This window comes from Canis lupus, chromosome 1, assembly GCF_003254725.2.
Source record: "Canis lupus dingo isolate Sandy chromosome 1, ASM325472v2, whole genome shotgun sequence".
NCBI classification, from domain to species: Eukaryota; Metazoa; Chordata; class Mammalia; order Carnivora; family Canidae; genus Canis; species Canis lupus.
The window spans coordinates 49,253,090-49,268,602 of NC_064243.1; the positions used below are offsets into that span (position 1 = coordinate 49,253,090).

At 51.4% G+C, this 15,513-nt stretch overlaps 1 protein-coding gene across 1 annotated transcript in view; it reads left to right on the top strand.

Annotated features, from left to right (window-relative positions):
* The window catches only part of IGF2R (insulin like growth factor 2 receptor), a 99,770-nt gene extending 86,466 nt beyond the window's left edge, over window positions 1-13,304 (top strand). Inside the window, exons 40-48 of the mRNA XM_025422683.3 lie at window positions 170-404; window positions 1,178-1,314; window positions 3,749-3,863; window positions 4,956-5,102; window positions 5,780-5,967; window positions 7,772-7,958; window positions 9,327-9,479; window positions 10,494-10,563; window positions 11,475-13,304. Coding sequence (XP_025278468.3) covers window positions 170-404; window positions 1,178-1,314; window positions 3,749-3,863; window positions 4,956-5,102; window positions 5,780-5,967; window positions 7,772-7,958; window positions 9,327-9,479; window positions 10,494-10,563; window positions 11,475-11,891 — 1,649 coding nt within the window. The 3' untranslated portion in view covers window positions 11,892-13,304. The remainder of the gene's footprint in view (window positions 1-169; window positions 405-1,177; window positions 1,315-3,748; window positions 3,864-4,955; window positions 5,103-5,779; window positions 5,968-7,771; window positions 7,959-9,326; window positions 9,480-10,493; window positions 10,564-11,474) is intronic.
* The last annotated feature ends 2,209 nt before the right edge of the window (window positions 13,305-15,513 follow it).

Here is a 15,513-nt window from a genome sequence, read left to right on the forward strand (position 1 = left end):
AGGGTCGGGGTAGGCGTGAATGAGGCAGGCTGAGTTCTGGCTGGGGCGCAGGGGCAGTGGGCACTGACAGGTGGAGTCATCAGCATGGAGCACAGCAGAGTGGGTGGGGGCTTGAGAGCCGGCCTGGGACCACGCTGTGGTCTAAGTTTCCCTGCGTGCCGTTCCCCAGCAAACAGCCACCGGATGTCCTCGATTATCTTCAAGTGCGATGAGGATGCTGATATCGGGAGGCCACAGGTTTTCAGTGAAGTTCGTGGCTGCGAGGTGACCTTTGAGTGGAAAACAAAAGTTGTCTGCCCTCCGAAGAAGATGGAGTGCAAGTTCATCCAGAAGCACAAAACCTATGACTTACGGCTGCTGTCCTCGCTCACCGGGTCCTGGTTCTTTGTCCATGAAGGAGTCTCGTGAGTACCTGTTGCCACTTGCTGGCCATGTCCTTCAGGTAGTAGGCTCATGGTGGTCTACCCCCTTTGTCCTTGCAGAGCTGGGGCTGCCACGTAAGCCTGGTGTGCCCCGGGAAGCAGCCCGCTGGCATCAGGGCCAGGGCATGGGGCAGGTTTTGAAGGCAGAGGTGGACGTTTGAAAGGGAGCCTTTGGAACCAGAAGCTGGAGATCAGTGGTTGGTTCCATAGAATGAGTCTTGATCAGCATTGTGCTCTGAGGGACTTCTGTCCACTGCTGGGTGTATGGGTGTGTGTGTGTGTGTGTGTGTGTGTGTGTGTGTGTGTGTTCTCAGCTCTTTGGCACGAACCCCTTTGGCTTTGTGTGGGTCCGAGGTTTGTGGGCTGTGGTGGCCGCTCCATGTGCGATTCCCCCTCTGCCAGGGGCCCCCGGATTGGGAAGTCCTCTGTCTGGACTTGCAGGACTTTGGTCCTAAGGTTACCAGCTTGCTAGGAGTGGAGCCACTGCTGCTCTTCAACTCCAGCTCTTCAAAACCACAGCGTCTCAGGGCTCACCCCCACCTGCCTGGGTGACATACTCCCTTCTCCAGTAGCTAACTACTCCTTGGGCCTTTATTTGAAAGTCTGTTTCAGTGCTCCATTCAGAGGTGCTGTGGGATACTTGGTTGTCAGAATGAGTACTGTTCCTGGAAGTTATGCCCAGAGCTGCCACCCAGTGTGTCAGGGCAGACTGACCTTGCACCCCCACCCCCGCATCCCTTTGGATTGTTTTGCAGGTACTATATAAATCTGTGTCAGAAGATATATAAAGGGCCTCTCGACTGCTCTGACAGAGCCAGCATTTGCAAGAAGAGTGCATCTGGAGTCGTCCAGGCCCTGGGGCTTGTTCACACACAGAAGCTGGACGTCTTAGGTAAGGCCCTGGGTCCTTGTCGTGCTCAGGTTATAGGTGTTGCATCCGAGTTGGGAAGGTGAGGGCTTCCTCATAGGACCACGAGGGCAGCACTGGCTTTAGTTGAAACTGACACATACTCTTCCCAATGACTGTTTCTAAAGCATTTTGGAAATTCCTGGAACATTAGAATAAGTACCATTTTGTATTCTCAGAGATAGCAGTTCTGGCAGGTGTATGTGGAGGGGTCACCTCTCCTGGGAACGTACTTCTACCCTGGGAGGGTCACAGTGGTTAAGGTTCCCCTGAATCCTTGCTCCCATTATGGGTTGAGTGTTGAAGTCTGCGTATACATGTGGCAGCATTTATTCGGGAGAGCTGAACGGCAGTTACGTAAGTCTTTACCAAGCCTATCTTGGTAAAGATAGTTCAGGGGTACATTTTTGGAATGTCTTAATAATTTAGAATATAATGAAAGTCTTAACGTTAGTAGAAAATTCAACTTGCAATTGGTTGTTGAGTGGAAGATTCTATCTTTCGTTATTGAGAGAGAACGAGTGAGAGCAAGAGCGTGGATGGGGCTGGGGAGAGGGAGAGAGAGAATCTTTAGCAGGCTTCATGTGCGGAGCGTGTCATGGGGCTCCATCTCACGACTCTTGAGATCATGACCTGAACGAAAATCAGAATCAGACACTTAACTGACTGAATCACCCCGGTATGCCTATCTTTCATTATTTACAGGAGAAGGTAGGTCTTTCTTAGATAGGAACAACTGGGGTGTGTTTGGGGTACCAGAAAGAACAACACCTTTACCTAGCTAGAGTAGAGCGGGGCCCCGAGTTGTCCTGATTAGGCCACAGGGTGACTTGAGTCTGCTGGAGCTGTTGGGAGGGAGAGCAGGTTTCCAAGGGAACCCCTGTCACTCTTGACGAGAAGTACACCAGGTCTTGCAGGTCGGTCACATCGCCTGGAGGGGCCCTCCTAGCCCATGGGTTCGGGTTCATGGCCGTCCCCACACAGCTCACAGTGAGGGTGAGGGTAGCTCTCTGTTCCGCAGTCTCATGATTGTATGTGGACACAGGATCAGCCTTTCCCTCAGTTTCCCACAACCAGCTGAAAGAGGTTTGCTTCGTGAAGGACTCACTGGAGCTTGCGTTAGCAGGGAGCTCCTGGTCCCCAGCACACTGGGGGCCCCAACAGGACAGCTGTCCGAGGACAAACACCATGACCCCAGTCTCAGTGAGGGCTGCGGCCATTTGGGGTGGAGAAGTTGACTCTCTGTTCCAGTTGCTAACGTTGATCCCCAGCTGTGCTTTCTGCCTGTGTAATCCTCCTGGTGTCGTGAGGTTGGGCTTGGGGTTAGAGTCCAGGTCACAGGTCAGGGGCACTAAGCCGCGGAAGGTCGAGTGGCTTGCCTGGTAGTGCGGGGTGTTTACATTATGACTTGCACTGGTTTGGTTCCGTACTCTAGCAGTTTAAGAATTTCTTTTTAAAGCAATAGAACTCTTTTTTCTAAAATTTTACTGAGGCGCCTAATATTTAACTCATCCAGTACCACTTTGAATTTGGGGAGGGCCAAGAGCCTGGGCCTCTGGCTGAGCCAAGTCCCCTGCGCTTTGACCTGGGTCCCGGGTAGGACATGTGGGAAGCTGGTACGAAGGCCCGTGTTCCCCTGGCCTCTCCTGTCTTGGGTGTGTGTGGCTCCCGAGGGCCCCTCCCTGTGGCCCTGAGCCAGGCCGGCTGGGCTCAGGCAGCCCCAGGACAACTCTGGGCAGCCCTACACAGTAGCTGGCAGCAGCGCGAGAGCTGAGCTGGTTGCCACACTGGCTTCTGTGCACTTGCAGCCGAGAACCAGTGCTCACTTTCCTCTTAGATCCTGCAGGTCAGGGTCTCAGCTCTTTATCTGTGTTTTCAGAAGTGGAAAAGTTGAATGCAGAGCCAGAAGACCCGAGAAAACCAGAGTCGTTCTGTTTCTGGTTTTTCTCGTTGTAGTTTGGAGGTCTAGCACCTCCCGTTACTACCGGGGGACTCAGATGAGGGGATTTGTTGGGAAAGCACCTAAAGGACACTGGAATTAGAGCAGCCATGACAGCTGGCATTATGTGAGGTTCTTCTCTCTGTGCCTGTCGCACTGGGCTCGTGGCAGACACTTCGGCAGTATTGCTCTTGCGCAGGTGAGGAGATAGGCTCAGCAGCTGCGTAGCCCAGAGTCAGGCAGCTAGGGAGCAGGCGGGCTGGGATCTGAACCCAGGTCTTCCCTAGCCGTCAGGTTGTGGTGTGGACCAGGAGGCGGTCACCGAGCTTGGCAAGGCTGAGAACCCAAGACTGAAGACTTATGGGTCTTCAGAAAGCTGAACATTTGTTCTGTTTGGGGTTTTAATATAGATGTTGACTTCTGACACTGAAGCTTTTTATAACCAGAAATAACGTCATCTCCATCATTTGTGTGTTTCAGATGACAAAGTCATCGTAACTTACTCAAAAGGTTATCAGTGTGGGGAGAATAAGACGGCATCTGCCGTCATAGAGTTGACCTGTGCGAAGACAGTGGGCAGACCTTCGTTCATGAGGTGAGAGAGTCGGGGCCTCCACGGGAAGCGAGCATGGAGCGGGGCTCGCCAGGATCTCTCTACAGGGTTTTCCCTTGTGGCTATGCAGACGGGTGTGCAGGGAAAGGGGGTTTGGGTGGCTGCAGTGAGGAGGGGCCCAGGGCTATTAATTGTCCGATAGTGTGTAGAGCTGCTCTGCACCAGGAGGGATTTCCTGGAAAAGGCTGGGACACCATGGTCCGTTGACTAAAGCGGTGCTGTAAAGCAGTGTTTAACTGGACTCTTCAACATCATTGTAGACCCAAAGGGGCAACAATGGGTGCCACCCAAGGCCAGCTGTTCAAGCGGCCTGAGACCCCCAAGTAGGTGGGGCTGGCACCTGGGATGCTCTTGGATTCTACTAGAATTTTCTAGGCAACTCTGCATCTAATGCTAGGAGGAGTTTGGCCAACAGAGGGAGCATATGAGCTGCTGTTTGATTCTTCCAGAAGCTGGGCTGGAATTTCTGGGGAGACCCGGGAATTGTCTGAGGATTTAAATCAATGTAGGAGTCAAAAAAGCTTGTAAAATAAAGTTCAAAAATTTGGGGGCAAATTTTTTCAGCTTTTAGATGTCACACAGTGTTTTTGATTTTTTTGTTTTTTATTGTTTTAAGATTTGATTTATTTATTGGGCTGGCAAGGGGAGTGGGGAACAGATTCCCCATTGAGCAGGGAACCCGACATGGGACTCTCCATCCCAGGACCCTGAGATCATGACCTGAGCCGAACATAGACACTTAACCAGCAGAGCCACCCAGGAGCCCCTAGATGTCACATAGTTTCTTAATTTGAACAAACAAGCCCATATTAAACAGTTGCGTACTTTTTCACATTGCTGATGAGCTAGACCATCATCTTCCTTATTATGCTGTTGAGAAGTGTAAATAATAGCCATCCTAGTGCAGAGGTGCTGGCACGCATCCTGGGGGCAACAGGGGCACAGGTGGGGGGGTTCCCAGAGCTCAGAAGCGCCTGGACCCCTGAAAGCCAGTGGCCGTCGTCCAGGCACACAAGGCTCTGCAAGGCCCCAAGTCAGTGGGCGTGACCGCAGTCCATGCTCCCCTCCATCCAGGTTCGACATCGACAGCTGCACTTACTACTTCAGCTGGGATTCTCGGGCCGCCTGTGCGGTGAAGCCTCAGGAGGTGCAGATGGTGAACGGCACCATCACCAACCCTATAAATGGCAAGAGCTTCAGCCTTGGAGATATTTATTTTAAGTAAGTGGAACATTTTCCTTTAGAACACTGACATGTATTCAAAATTAAACCAGCAATTTAGATCTTTCCCTGGTCGGGGGGAGGGGGGGAGCTGTGAGAAAAATAGGCAGTGTGTTTTAGTTACTGTTTCTAGGTAGTTGTCATATTTTGCTTAAACTGAGGGAAAGCATTACTCAACTATGAAGTTTCAGCACCAAAGATGGTGAATTCTCTCGAGTGTAAAAATAAAGTTGCCCCTCCTCCTTGCCTTCCTGATAGTCCCATGGGTTCGAAGCTGGAAGATGAAACCTGAAACAGTTTTTGATCAGGAAGCCTTGGGCTTACTGGTTTGTGAAAAAAAGAGTTTCTCAGTGGTCTTCCCAGAGGGGTTCCTGAGGTCAGGGGGCCAAGGTGACTGGCCACACACCTGCTGGCTGTGCGGAGGGGCAGCCTGCGGGGGTCATGGTGCGGGGAACGCCACATCTGAGACTGCACACCAGCTCTCAGAGTGCAGGGTGGGAGGCAGGAAGCTGATGGGGTGGAGGTTGGTGCCCTCAGGTGTCTTCCTAGGCCCCCCAGGCTGGCAAAGCAGGAGCAGGGCCGCGACCTGCAGCCCTGCAGCTGTTCTGTGTGTTTGGGTGTATGTAAGTGGGTTTCTGGAAGGACTGGAGGCCCTGCCATCTTTTTTGTCTCTTCAGGCTGTTTAGCGCCTCTGGAGACATGAGAACAAATGGGGATAAGTACCTGTATGAGATCCAGCTTTCCTCTATCACAAGCTCCAGAAATCCCGCATGCTCTGGAGCTAACATATGCCAGGTTAAGCCCAACGACCAACACTTCAGTAGGAAAGTTGGAACTTCTGACAAAACCAAATACTACATTCAAGGTAATTGGTTTCCATTAACATTCCCTGTTCGGCTTCTTTGAGGGAAGAGCTTAACATCTTTGTGAAGAAACTCCCTTAGTTGAAATCCCTGAATTTAAAGCAGGAGTCCTGGTCTGATTCTGTGTCTTGGTACCTGGTCAGCTCAGTGGGCTGAAGAGTTGTGTGAGATGAGCATTTCCCTATAAGAAGAAGGCACCTCAGTTAACAGAGAAACACCTGAAAGCCCAAACCTTGGTGTGAACCAGAGGTTGTGAAGTGGGGGTGAAGGCAGAAGACAAAGTGTGCATGTCCAAGAGTCACCTTCCATTTGGTTTTGTCATGTTGGTTCTTGGCAACTTCAGATATTGTTAGAGAAGAGGAAGATATTTTATGTTTGTCAAAAGGATGAAAAGAAAAAGATAGACACCCTTTAAAAAGTTAAACATGTTTAAAAACCCAGCTGACTTTGATGTTAAAAAGGGCTCCTGAGCTATTCCCCGAGGGGAGAAGCAGCCACTCCCTGAGTGGTAGAAGCCCAGATGTCCATGTTTCTGCTCGGACACTGAGCCCAAGTGTCACTGCACTTAGTCTTGCCCCTCGGGCCCGCCAGAGGGACCCGCCAAAGGTCAGCCTGATTTGCTTTCACAACTCCACGTCATGGTGTAAACGCCCATGGTTCTCTGTTCTTATCCAGTAATTCTGAGTTGGGTTTATTTGGGTCAATGTGTTTGTTTATTCGTAGTTAATAAAACCCCTTCCAGACCTATTCACTTCAGTATTCATCAACACAGGAAAGTCAGTTTAGTTTGAAGACCACTCTTTGCATTTCGTGAAGAAATGCAGCTTAAATCTCTTCCCAAGTCTTCATTCACCACAGAGGGCAAGAGGAGGAAATCACGGAGCCCCATCTCACTGTGATTCAGAGCTGCCATCCCGGCTCCCCCATCTGCTTGAGGATGTGTGCCTGTGTGCCGGCCTGGCAGGATGGTCTGTTCGGGTCATACCTCAGCCAGTTATGAGTGAGAACACATGGGGCCTTCTTGGGCCCAGCCCGCAGAGCCCGGCTCTCAGGGCTCCCTTCTGTTTGTGGACGTGTCCGCTTCACACACTGAACGCCCTGGCTCTGTAGCTCGGCTGACTGTGGACTTTGAGCCACTGGCAGTTTGGAGAAGGCACCGTCTGCACATGGCTCCCTCACTTCTGACACAAACTACAGGTTTCAGGGAGCTTCCATCACTACCCTGAGGTTTGAGCATTTGCTAGGACTCAGGACTCATTTGAGCTATTACAGTCACAGTTAAGGATAGAAATTGGCCAAGGGAAGAAGCACATAGAATGGCTCCCCAGAAGGGAGCTGGATGCTTCCATCGTCCTCTCCCTGTGGAATGAGGATGTGTTACATTCCTAGTGTCTGTGTGTGTGTGACGATACACACGGAGTCTCACCAACCAGAGATGCTCACCACCACCACCCCCGCCCCAACACTCAGGGCTCCATTGTAGAGGCTGGTTTAGTTGGCGGGCTGCTTGGTTGCCCAGTTGGTCCATTTCATTGTCCAGATGAGCTGATCCCGCATGGCCGGTCCCTGTTCTGAATCCTGCTGTGAGCTGAGGACAGAGGCCAGACCTCTTCTGGGGCCAGGTTCAAGTCATTCCTGCTCCTTGACTTAAGGCAGGGCCTCTGTAATGTGTCAGGCATCTGTGAAAGAAGGTCTTCGAAGAAGACCTTTGAAGAAGGCCCTTCACGTATGATTTTAAGTCTACACCAGCTTTTTAGAAATGTTGGTGATAATGCGGCGTGGCTGTATTGTCTTCCTTTCCAACAGATGGTGACCTGGATGTGGTGTTTGCCTCATCCTCTAAGTGTGGAAAAGATAAGACAAAGTCTGTGTCTTCCACCATCTTCTTCCACTGTGATCCTTTGGTGAAGGACGGGATCCCCGAGTTCAGCCACGAGACCGCCGACTGCCAGTACCTTTTCTCTTGGTACACCTCTGCTGTGTGTCCCCTGGGGTGAGTGTGCTGTCCTGGCACGGACGGCACTTTTGGTCACTTCCCCTTTGGATGGACACTTCCCAGCTGTACCTCCAGCCTGCTCTCAACTTAGCTCAAGCTTATGTTTGTATGTGTCATCCCTACACCCCCACCAGGTTTTGTGGGAATATTCCAGCCTGCCTGAGAACCAGGGAAGCAAACATATAGCCAGTACCCAGCTTCAGGGGCTGTCCAAGCGTCACCCTTCCTGGTCCCTGTCCCCACCACCCACCACTCCCAGTGCCTTGGCTGTCCACCTGCCGGCTGCATGCACGAGGCCTGACCGCCCTCACTTTCCCCTGCGCCCCGGCCTTCCCTGGCCGATGCGTCCCCTCACTGGCTTGCGGGCGGCAGATGCTCAGTCTCATCTTTGTGCTCCTAGCACATTTTTCCTTGTGTTCTAGTGCAGGTTCTTATATGATAAATTTCTCTTTAACTTGAACAAAGTATTGTTTATGTTTGAATGAACGAAAACTTGTTCTACAGATTTTGACAATCAGCCGTAGGCCAGGTTTTTATGAGAAGTGTGCATTTCTGTGCTGAGGGCTTTCCGGTAAGGGAACCTACATCTTCTCATGCCCCACAGCCTTCGTCTCTCTGCCTAGTTCTTGGCCAGGTTTAGAGGCACTCATCTAGAACAAAAGGCTACAAGCTGCTGTCCTCTTGGATTTCTTCTTTAGGTTCATCCAGGTTGGTTCTTACAGGAGTTTCTCATCCTCTGTCCCAAGACTAGGATCAGGAGATAAAGTTCCGGCCTTGCAGTTGTTTCTGTTGTTTCCTGAAGAGGGATTTCACTGTAGTCTGGAAAAACTGTGCTAGGGGATGGTGGTGGGGATTCCACATCACATCTGTTAGATCTTAGATTGGTTTTCATTTTTAAAAAGAGTCCACTTTATCGTGTGTTTTCTAGGAACATGGATGTAAGGCAAGTCTTAGCAAATTTCTAAACATTGGTGCCATATAAATAACACACTCAGTGCAATTAAGTTAGGAACCAGTAATGAGAAATTAAGTGAAAAATGGAAACACATTTAGACACTAAAACACACTTCAGAATAATTCCTGGCCCACAGGAGAGCCCGAAGTAGAAACGAGAACACACTTAGGAGTCTGATAAGCAGAGTGGGGTGACCCAGGGATGTGCGTGTGGCCCTCTGTAATCGCCGCCCGCCTCACTCCAGGCAGCACCTACCACCTGTACTCCTGCTTGTGCACCTATTTTCCATATTCGTGGAAATCTCGCTATCCAAGGACTCTGTCCTTTGCTGTTCTCCACACCCTGGGTTGGGGCCTGCAGGGGTTGTTGCTCGGGGGGATGTGCCACCAAGTGATGTGGCTTCCTTTCAGAGTGGACCTTGATGGTGACAATGCAGGCGAGGACACACAGGAGCACAAGGGGCTGTCAGAGAGAAGCCAGGCCGTTGGGGCGGTCCTCAGCCTGCTGCTGGTGGCACTCACTGGCTGTCTGCTGACCCTGCTGCTTTACAAGAAGGAAAGGAGGTAAGGAGACAGAGGCAGGTGGGCCGTGAGGCCAGTGCTTCAAAGTTGGAGTCCTGGGATCTGAGCTTCTGTGTGTGTGTGTGTGTGTGTGTGTGTGTGTGTGTGTAAATTATGGAAGCTGTCTTCAAAGCTGTGTTTTTTTAACTGCCTGGGTTCCTGTGACAAGGTGTTCTATTTGAGCAGGGCTGTGGAACCTGTCCCCAGTCTGTGAGCCACATTCTGGTGCTCACGTCACATAGCAGATGCTCTGCAGGCTCTCGGCCTGGCCCATCTGTATCTAGGACATTGGTCTCTGGATGTGTCCTGAGATGGACAAAAAATTAGCACCTTTTATGAGCAGACTTCCTTTTGATCCACTGACCCCTCTACACTATCCTCCCCGCCCCCTTCCTCCCATTGTAAAAGTGAGCATTTACTAGAGCCTGCTGTGTGCCAGGTATGACACCATCCCCTTGGCTCACCTTTTTTGGGTCAGAGGGCTTGTCACCACGTGTGGCTGTCCATCCAGCAGACTTCCACATCATGCATGAGTGAAACACAGAGCCTAAGAGCCCTGTGTGTGGTCAGCCCTGGCAAATGAGAGAGGGCGTCCAGAATCTGTGTGCAGCCATCCCACCCAGAGAGGCATGTGCTGGAATGAAGAGTCAGGGGAGAAGGTCTGGGTGTGAGCTGGTCTTGGCTTAGTTATTTGGCACGCGTAATCTCAGTGCAGCCTTGGGGTGGTGGGAACAACATGGTCTTATTGTAGTCACACAGCACAAACATAGGTAACTTGCTCCTGCCCTCGCTAGACTGCTGAGAGGCAGAGCAGGTTTCAAATCCCCTTCTGTCTGATTCCAGAGCATTCTTTTCACTGAACTGACCCAGCTGCCGTGGGTTTAGTGCGCCTGTGCCGTGGAGGGCCATGCCTGTGGTCGCTGCGGCTTCTGTCAGTGGGCGCTCGAGGTGGTGGGGCTGGCCAGGTGGGCCTTCTGCCCTGCTGGTCCCACCCAGCAGTGACCACTCGCCTTACAGGGAGATCGTGGTGAGCAGACTGACCAGCTGCTGCAGGAGAAGTGCCAACGTGTCCTACAAATACTCGAAGGTAATTTCCCACCTCCCCTGCCCCCAGTATCGGGCTGTCCATATGGTGATGACATCAGTCGGTGATGACAAGAAAAACACAAAAGGGGAAGCATCATCCATTGCTTTGAACCAAAGCACATGTCTTGTCCTTTTTTCCTATAACTTTTTCTCATTGTGATTATAGCCAATTTTCTTAGAACATTTAATACTGAAGTTGTCTCTACTTTTTTGGCTGTATTTATTTGGGGGAGGGTTTTTTTTTTTAAGATTTTATTTATTTGAGAGAGAGCAGGAGAGAGAAAAAGCATGAGCTGGCAGCGGGGGGCTAGGGGCTGGGGGGTGGTGTTGCAGAGGGAGAAGCAGGTTCCCCGCTCAACAGGGGGCCCAACTTGGGGCTTGATCCCAGGACCCTGCTGAGATCATGACCTGAGCTGGAGGCAGATGCTTAACCGACTGAGCCACCCAGGAGGCTTTTGTTGGCTATTAAAAATAATAATAGTAATAATGAAAATTTTTGTGTATCTGCCATTTGGATGGTTGGCTTTCAGATAAATTTCCCCCAAACACATTATTTGTTTAAAGAGCATATGCACGCTCGTGCCTCCTGATACAGCCACCATACTGCTTTCTAAAAGGCTTATTTCAGACACAGTCACCTCCTTCCTGAGGCTTGTCTCACCACTTGGCCCCTCCTGTCCCCTGAGGGCACCTAGCTCAATGTGGAAGCTTTCCTCCTGGCCCTGTCTGCCTTGGCAGGCTCTCAGCAGGAGCTGACCTTGCCAGCTGACCCTTCCTTTCCCTGATGGGGGAGCCTGGGAAAGGGGTGACTGCAGGGGGCAGGGAGGGGTTCCCCAGCTCATGAGTAGGTCCTGGAAGGGAGGGTGACAGAAGAGCAGAACAGGCTCCAGGGTCTCGCTTTGTCTCATGCAGGTGAACAAGGAGGAGGAGGCGGATGAAAACGAAACCGAGTGGCTGATGGAAGAGATCCAGGCACCGACCCCGAGGCCCGGGAAGGAAGGACAGGAGAACGGGCACATTACCACGAAGTCCGTGACGGCCGAAGCCCTCACCTCCCTGCACGGGGATGACCAGGACAGTGAGGATGAGGTCCTGACCATCCCAGAGGTGAGGGTGCACTCGGGCAGAGGGACTGGGGCCGCGAGTGTGCCGCATGGGAGGATCCCACAGAGGAGGGGGCTTCGGGAGAGCGCCGATGGTGCAGGGGGGCTGGTGACAGGGGACAGGGTCCGCAGGGGGAAGCCACGGCCTGTGCCACAGAAGACCGGGACCTCCGGCGGCCTGGCATCCTTCCACGACGACAGCGACGAGGACCTCCTGCACATCTAGTCTCCTGGTGCCTACGGGAGACGCGGGTCCGGCCTCGCCAGGCACCTCCAACCAAATAAGACTTCAGCTCGATGATGCTTCTATCATTTTTGCCTTTAACAAAAACTGTTTCAAAAGGGAAGAGTTTTTGTGCTGGGGGAGAGGGTGAGGAGGTCAGGTTTACAGTCCTTGGAACGAGGCTCTGCTCCTGTCACTGGGGGTGGGGCCGGGGCCCTGGGTTTTGTCCCCAGCCCTCACTTTAAAAGCGTGGCAGCCGGGCGCTTCATAGTGTGTGCCCGGGCCAGACGCATCTTGGAACCGAGGGCTGCGTATTTGAGAAAAACCCTTGCTGCTTTAGGCCCTGTATGGTTTTGACCATTATATTTTAGCATTTAATTCTCTCCTCCTATTTATTGACTTTGACAATTACTCAGGTTTGCGAAAAAGGAAAAAAAAAAAAAAAGAACAAAACAAAAAACATAAAAAAACAAGCCAACAGCCTTTTTCCCCTGACGGCAGGGGTGACGTCAAGGTTCATCCCCCGCCCGGAGGAGAAGCTGTCGGTGTGCTAGGAAGGTTCCATATGAGATTTTTGAACTGGTCAATAATGTAGCCTCTAAGTTAGAACGCTCCATTCTGTCCTTCCTCTTTGCTTCCTGTTTCCTAAGGGAACGCGCACGTGCACGCACACACACGTGCAGAGGTCCCCGAGTGCCTAGGCTCTGGAGGCCTGTTCTCTGCCTCTTCAGTCAGTAACGGCTGCAGCTTTTTGCATGACGTCTTCAATCCTAGGTGCGCAGAGCACATTTATCAGTATTTCTTTCGCCGGCTGGTGAATTCAAACAACCCACCCAAAGATTATTTTTGTGTGTGTGTGAGAATGGAGTTGAGATGTCAGAGAAAATAACTTTTTTCCAGATTTGGGATATAGGTCTCACCTCTTCAGGTTCTCATGATACCACCTTTACTGTGCTTATTTTTTTAAGAAAAAAAAAGTGTTTATCAACCATTCGACCTATAAGAAGCCTTAATTTGCACAGTGCGTGACTTACGGAAACTGCATGAAAGCCGATGGGCCAGCGTTTCGCCCTAGCGTTGCACTTGGGATTCCTGCTCTGGGGGTGCTGGGTTGGCCTCTCAGTGCTGCAGGACAGGAGGGCGGGGCCACTGTCCTTCCCTGGCTGTTGGCACCTTTCTTGAAGTGTTTAATGAATGACTTTTCTCGAATTATAGAATTGTATATAGACTCAGTGGTATTCATGTACTGAAAAGCAAACTACCCTACAGAATTCCTTGGTTTGTACTCGGTTTGGCTGGCTAATTTTGATTTCAACATGAGTGTATTTTTTAAAATTGATTTCTTCTCTCATTTTTTTCAATCGAATTTACTGTAATATAAAGTATTCAATAATTTCAATAAAAGATAAATTATTAGTCGAGTGTTATGTTTTCTTCGCCCCCCCCTCGATGTGAAGAGTCGCTGAACCCATCGCCAAGTCTGGGAGCCTGTGTGCTCTTCTGTGGAGTCCCCAAAGAGGTCTGCATGTGGGTTTCGGCGGTGGGGTCCTGCTGGCCCTTCGTGGGCAGCGCTGGGGCTGCCTCGCCTGCATTCGGCTTTCTGGGGGTCTGACATGTCAGCCCTCTTTTTCGAGAAAGCAGACGTCACGGTGTCCCCAGTTTGCTAAAGCGGACACCTAGGAGTTGGTTGTCCTCAAGCTTCATGTCCAGGGGGCTGTTCTCTCAGGCCTCTCCCGCCTGCTCACTTCCCTCTAAGACACACACAGGAAGGCCCTCCCCACCCCTGTTGGGTCAGGAAGGCCACTTGCAGGCACCCACTGGCCGTGTTGGTGAACGTGATGGCAGAGGTCTTCATCTGAACCCGCGGCCACCTGCCAAATGCTTCTGGGTGTTTGCTCGGACTCTTAAGAACCTCAACCGCCACTGACTGCCCTGGGCTCTGAAGACAGTCACCACCCTTGCCAGCTGTTGTGGGTAGTATTAGAAAAATGTGACCTGACAGCAAATAGTAGGAACTATGATGTTTTCAGAGAAGTGATTTTATTGGTAAGAGGACATCCCTGATACCCGGATACCTTGAACCAACTATCTCATGCCCTTTTGTTTGAGACTGTCCGAGCGTGGTGGAGGAGCAGAGTAAGTGGGGGATGAGCATGATGAGGCAACCCTGTGTCAAGGAAACCCTAGTAAAGTAGAAGTCTGCTCTTAGAACACCTAAAACTATTCTTCACCAACCACTGAAACTGTATAGTGCATACGATGATCCCTTCCAGAAGGTTGATTGGCACCTGGGCATTTAAAACAACATCGGGGGATAATCCAGTCCTTCATGAGAGTTAACCGATGGACATGTAAGTCTCTTCTTGGGGTTCAGGTACTAGGGGTGATGAGCATTTTGGGGACAGGTGGTTTAGAGAGGTTAGATGTAAATCTCCATCAGCTTCTGAAGACCACTCATGACTCAGGTGTGCTCACACGGCTTACTTCTCCAGCTGCATTCGCTGGTCCAATTTTCACAAACGTGAGAATCCCTGGCAAAGGGAACAGAACTGAACCGGCTTTACCAAACCGCCGCTGAACTTGACAATTGTATTGCAGTGGCGTAGGCTGCGTGATGTCACCTCCGGCCGTGTCTCTGGTCTCCCTGTTTTCCAATTACATCCTTCTGCAGCCGTGATCAAGGGAATGTAACTGCTGAAAACTAGCTCGTGATTGGCATATTATGGAGTTAACGGAGTTAATATATATATATATATATATATATATTTTTTTTTTTTTTTTTTTAAAAAGGGTAAGTTGGCCTTACCCTTGAGCAAGCCTGTTGGGTGGCCTGAGAGCATGGGGCGAGCCAGTGATCCCTGCAGAGACCCCTGGCCCTGGGGGTGACCTTGGTGAGCACTCCGCCCTCTGAGCTCTGGAGGGAGGGAGGGTAGGAAGGTTTCCAAGAAGGTACGGTATGCAGCGCTTTCTAAATGTTTGCCGGTGAGGTCAGAGGTGGGTCCTCATCCACTAGGACCGGTGTCCTTACAACAAAGACAGAGACAGATGTGCACTGAGAGAGGAGGATGTGACGACATGGGGAAGACGGCCTTCCACAAGCCAACGAGAGGCCTAGAACACATCCTCCCTTCTTAGCCCTGAGAAGAAACCAGCCCTGCCACACTGTGGTTTTGGGTTCTGGTCTCCAGGACTGTGACCTCTAATACATGGCCTGTGATTTCAGTTCCCCTGGCCTGTGGCCCTTTGTTACGGCCGCCCCGGGATGCTAATCAAGGGATGTGAGGCCCGGTCGGTCCCCTAGAGGGTCCTGGTGGCCAGCAGACACAGGGAGGACCCACAGTTGTGCCTGGGGGCCTCGTTGAAGCTGCCCCCTGTGACCTGTGATCGCCATCGTGCCCGTCAAGGAGTGAGTGGGCGAGTGAACAGGTGGGCTCCTTTGCGGGGACAGGGTGGGTGGGTCACTGAGAGCCCAGTAGGTTCTCACGGGCTGGACTTTGACAGGTATCCTTAGGTTACTGGGACTTGGGATGCCGGCATCCAGTTGGGGATAGAACCGGAACCCAGAGCCCAGTGATGGCTGGCTCCAAACCCGTCCCCAGTGTCTTGACTAGTCTCTGCTCCCAGG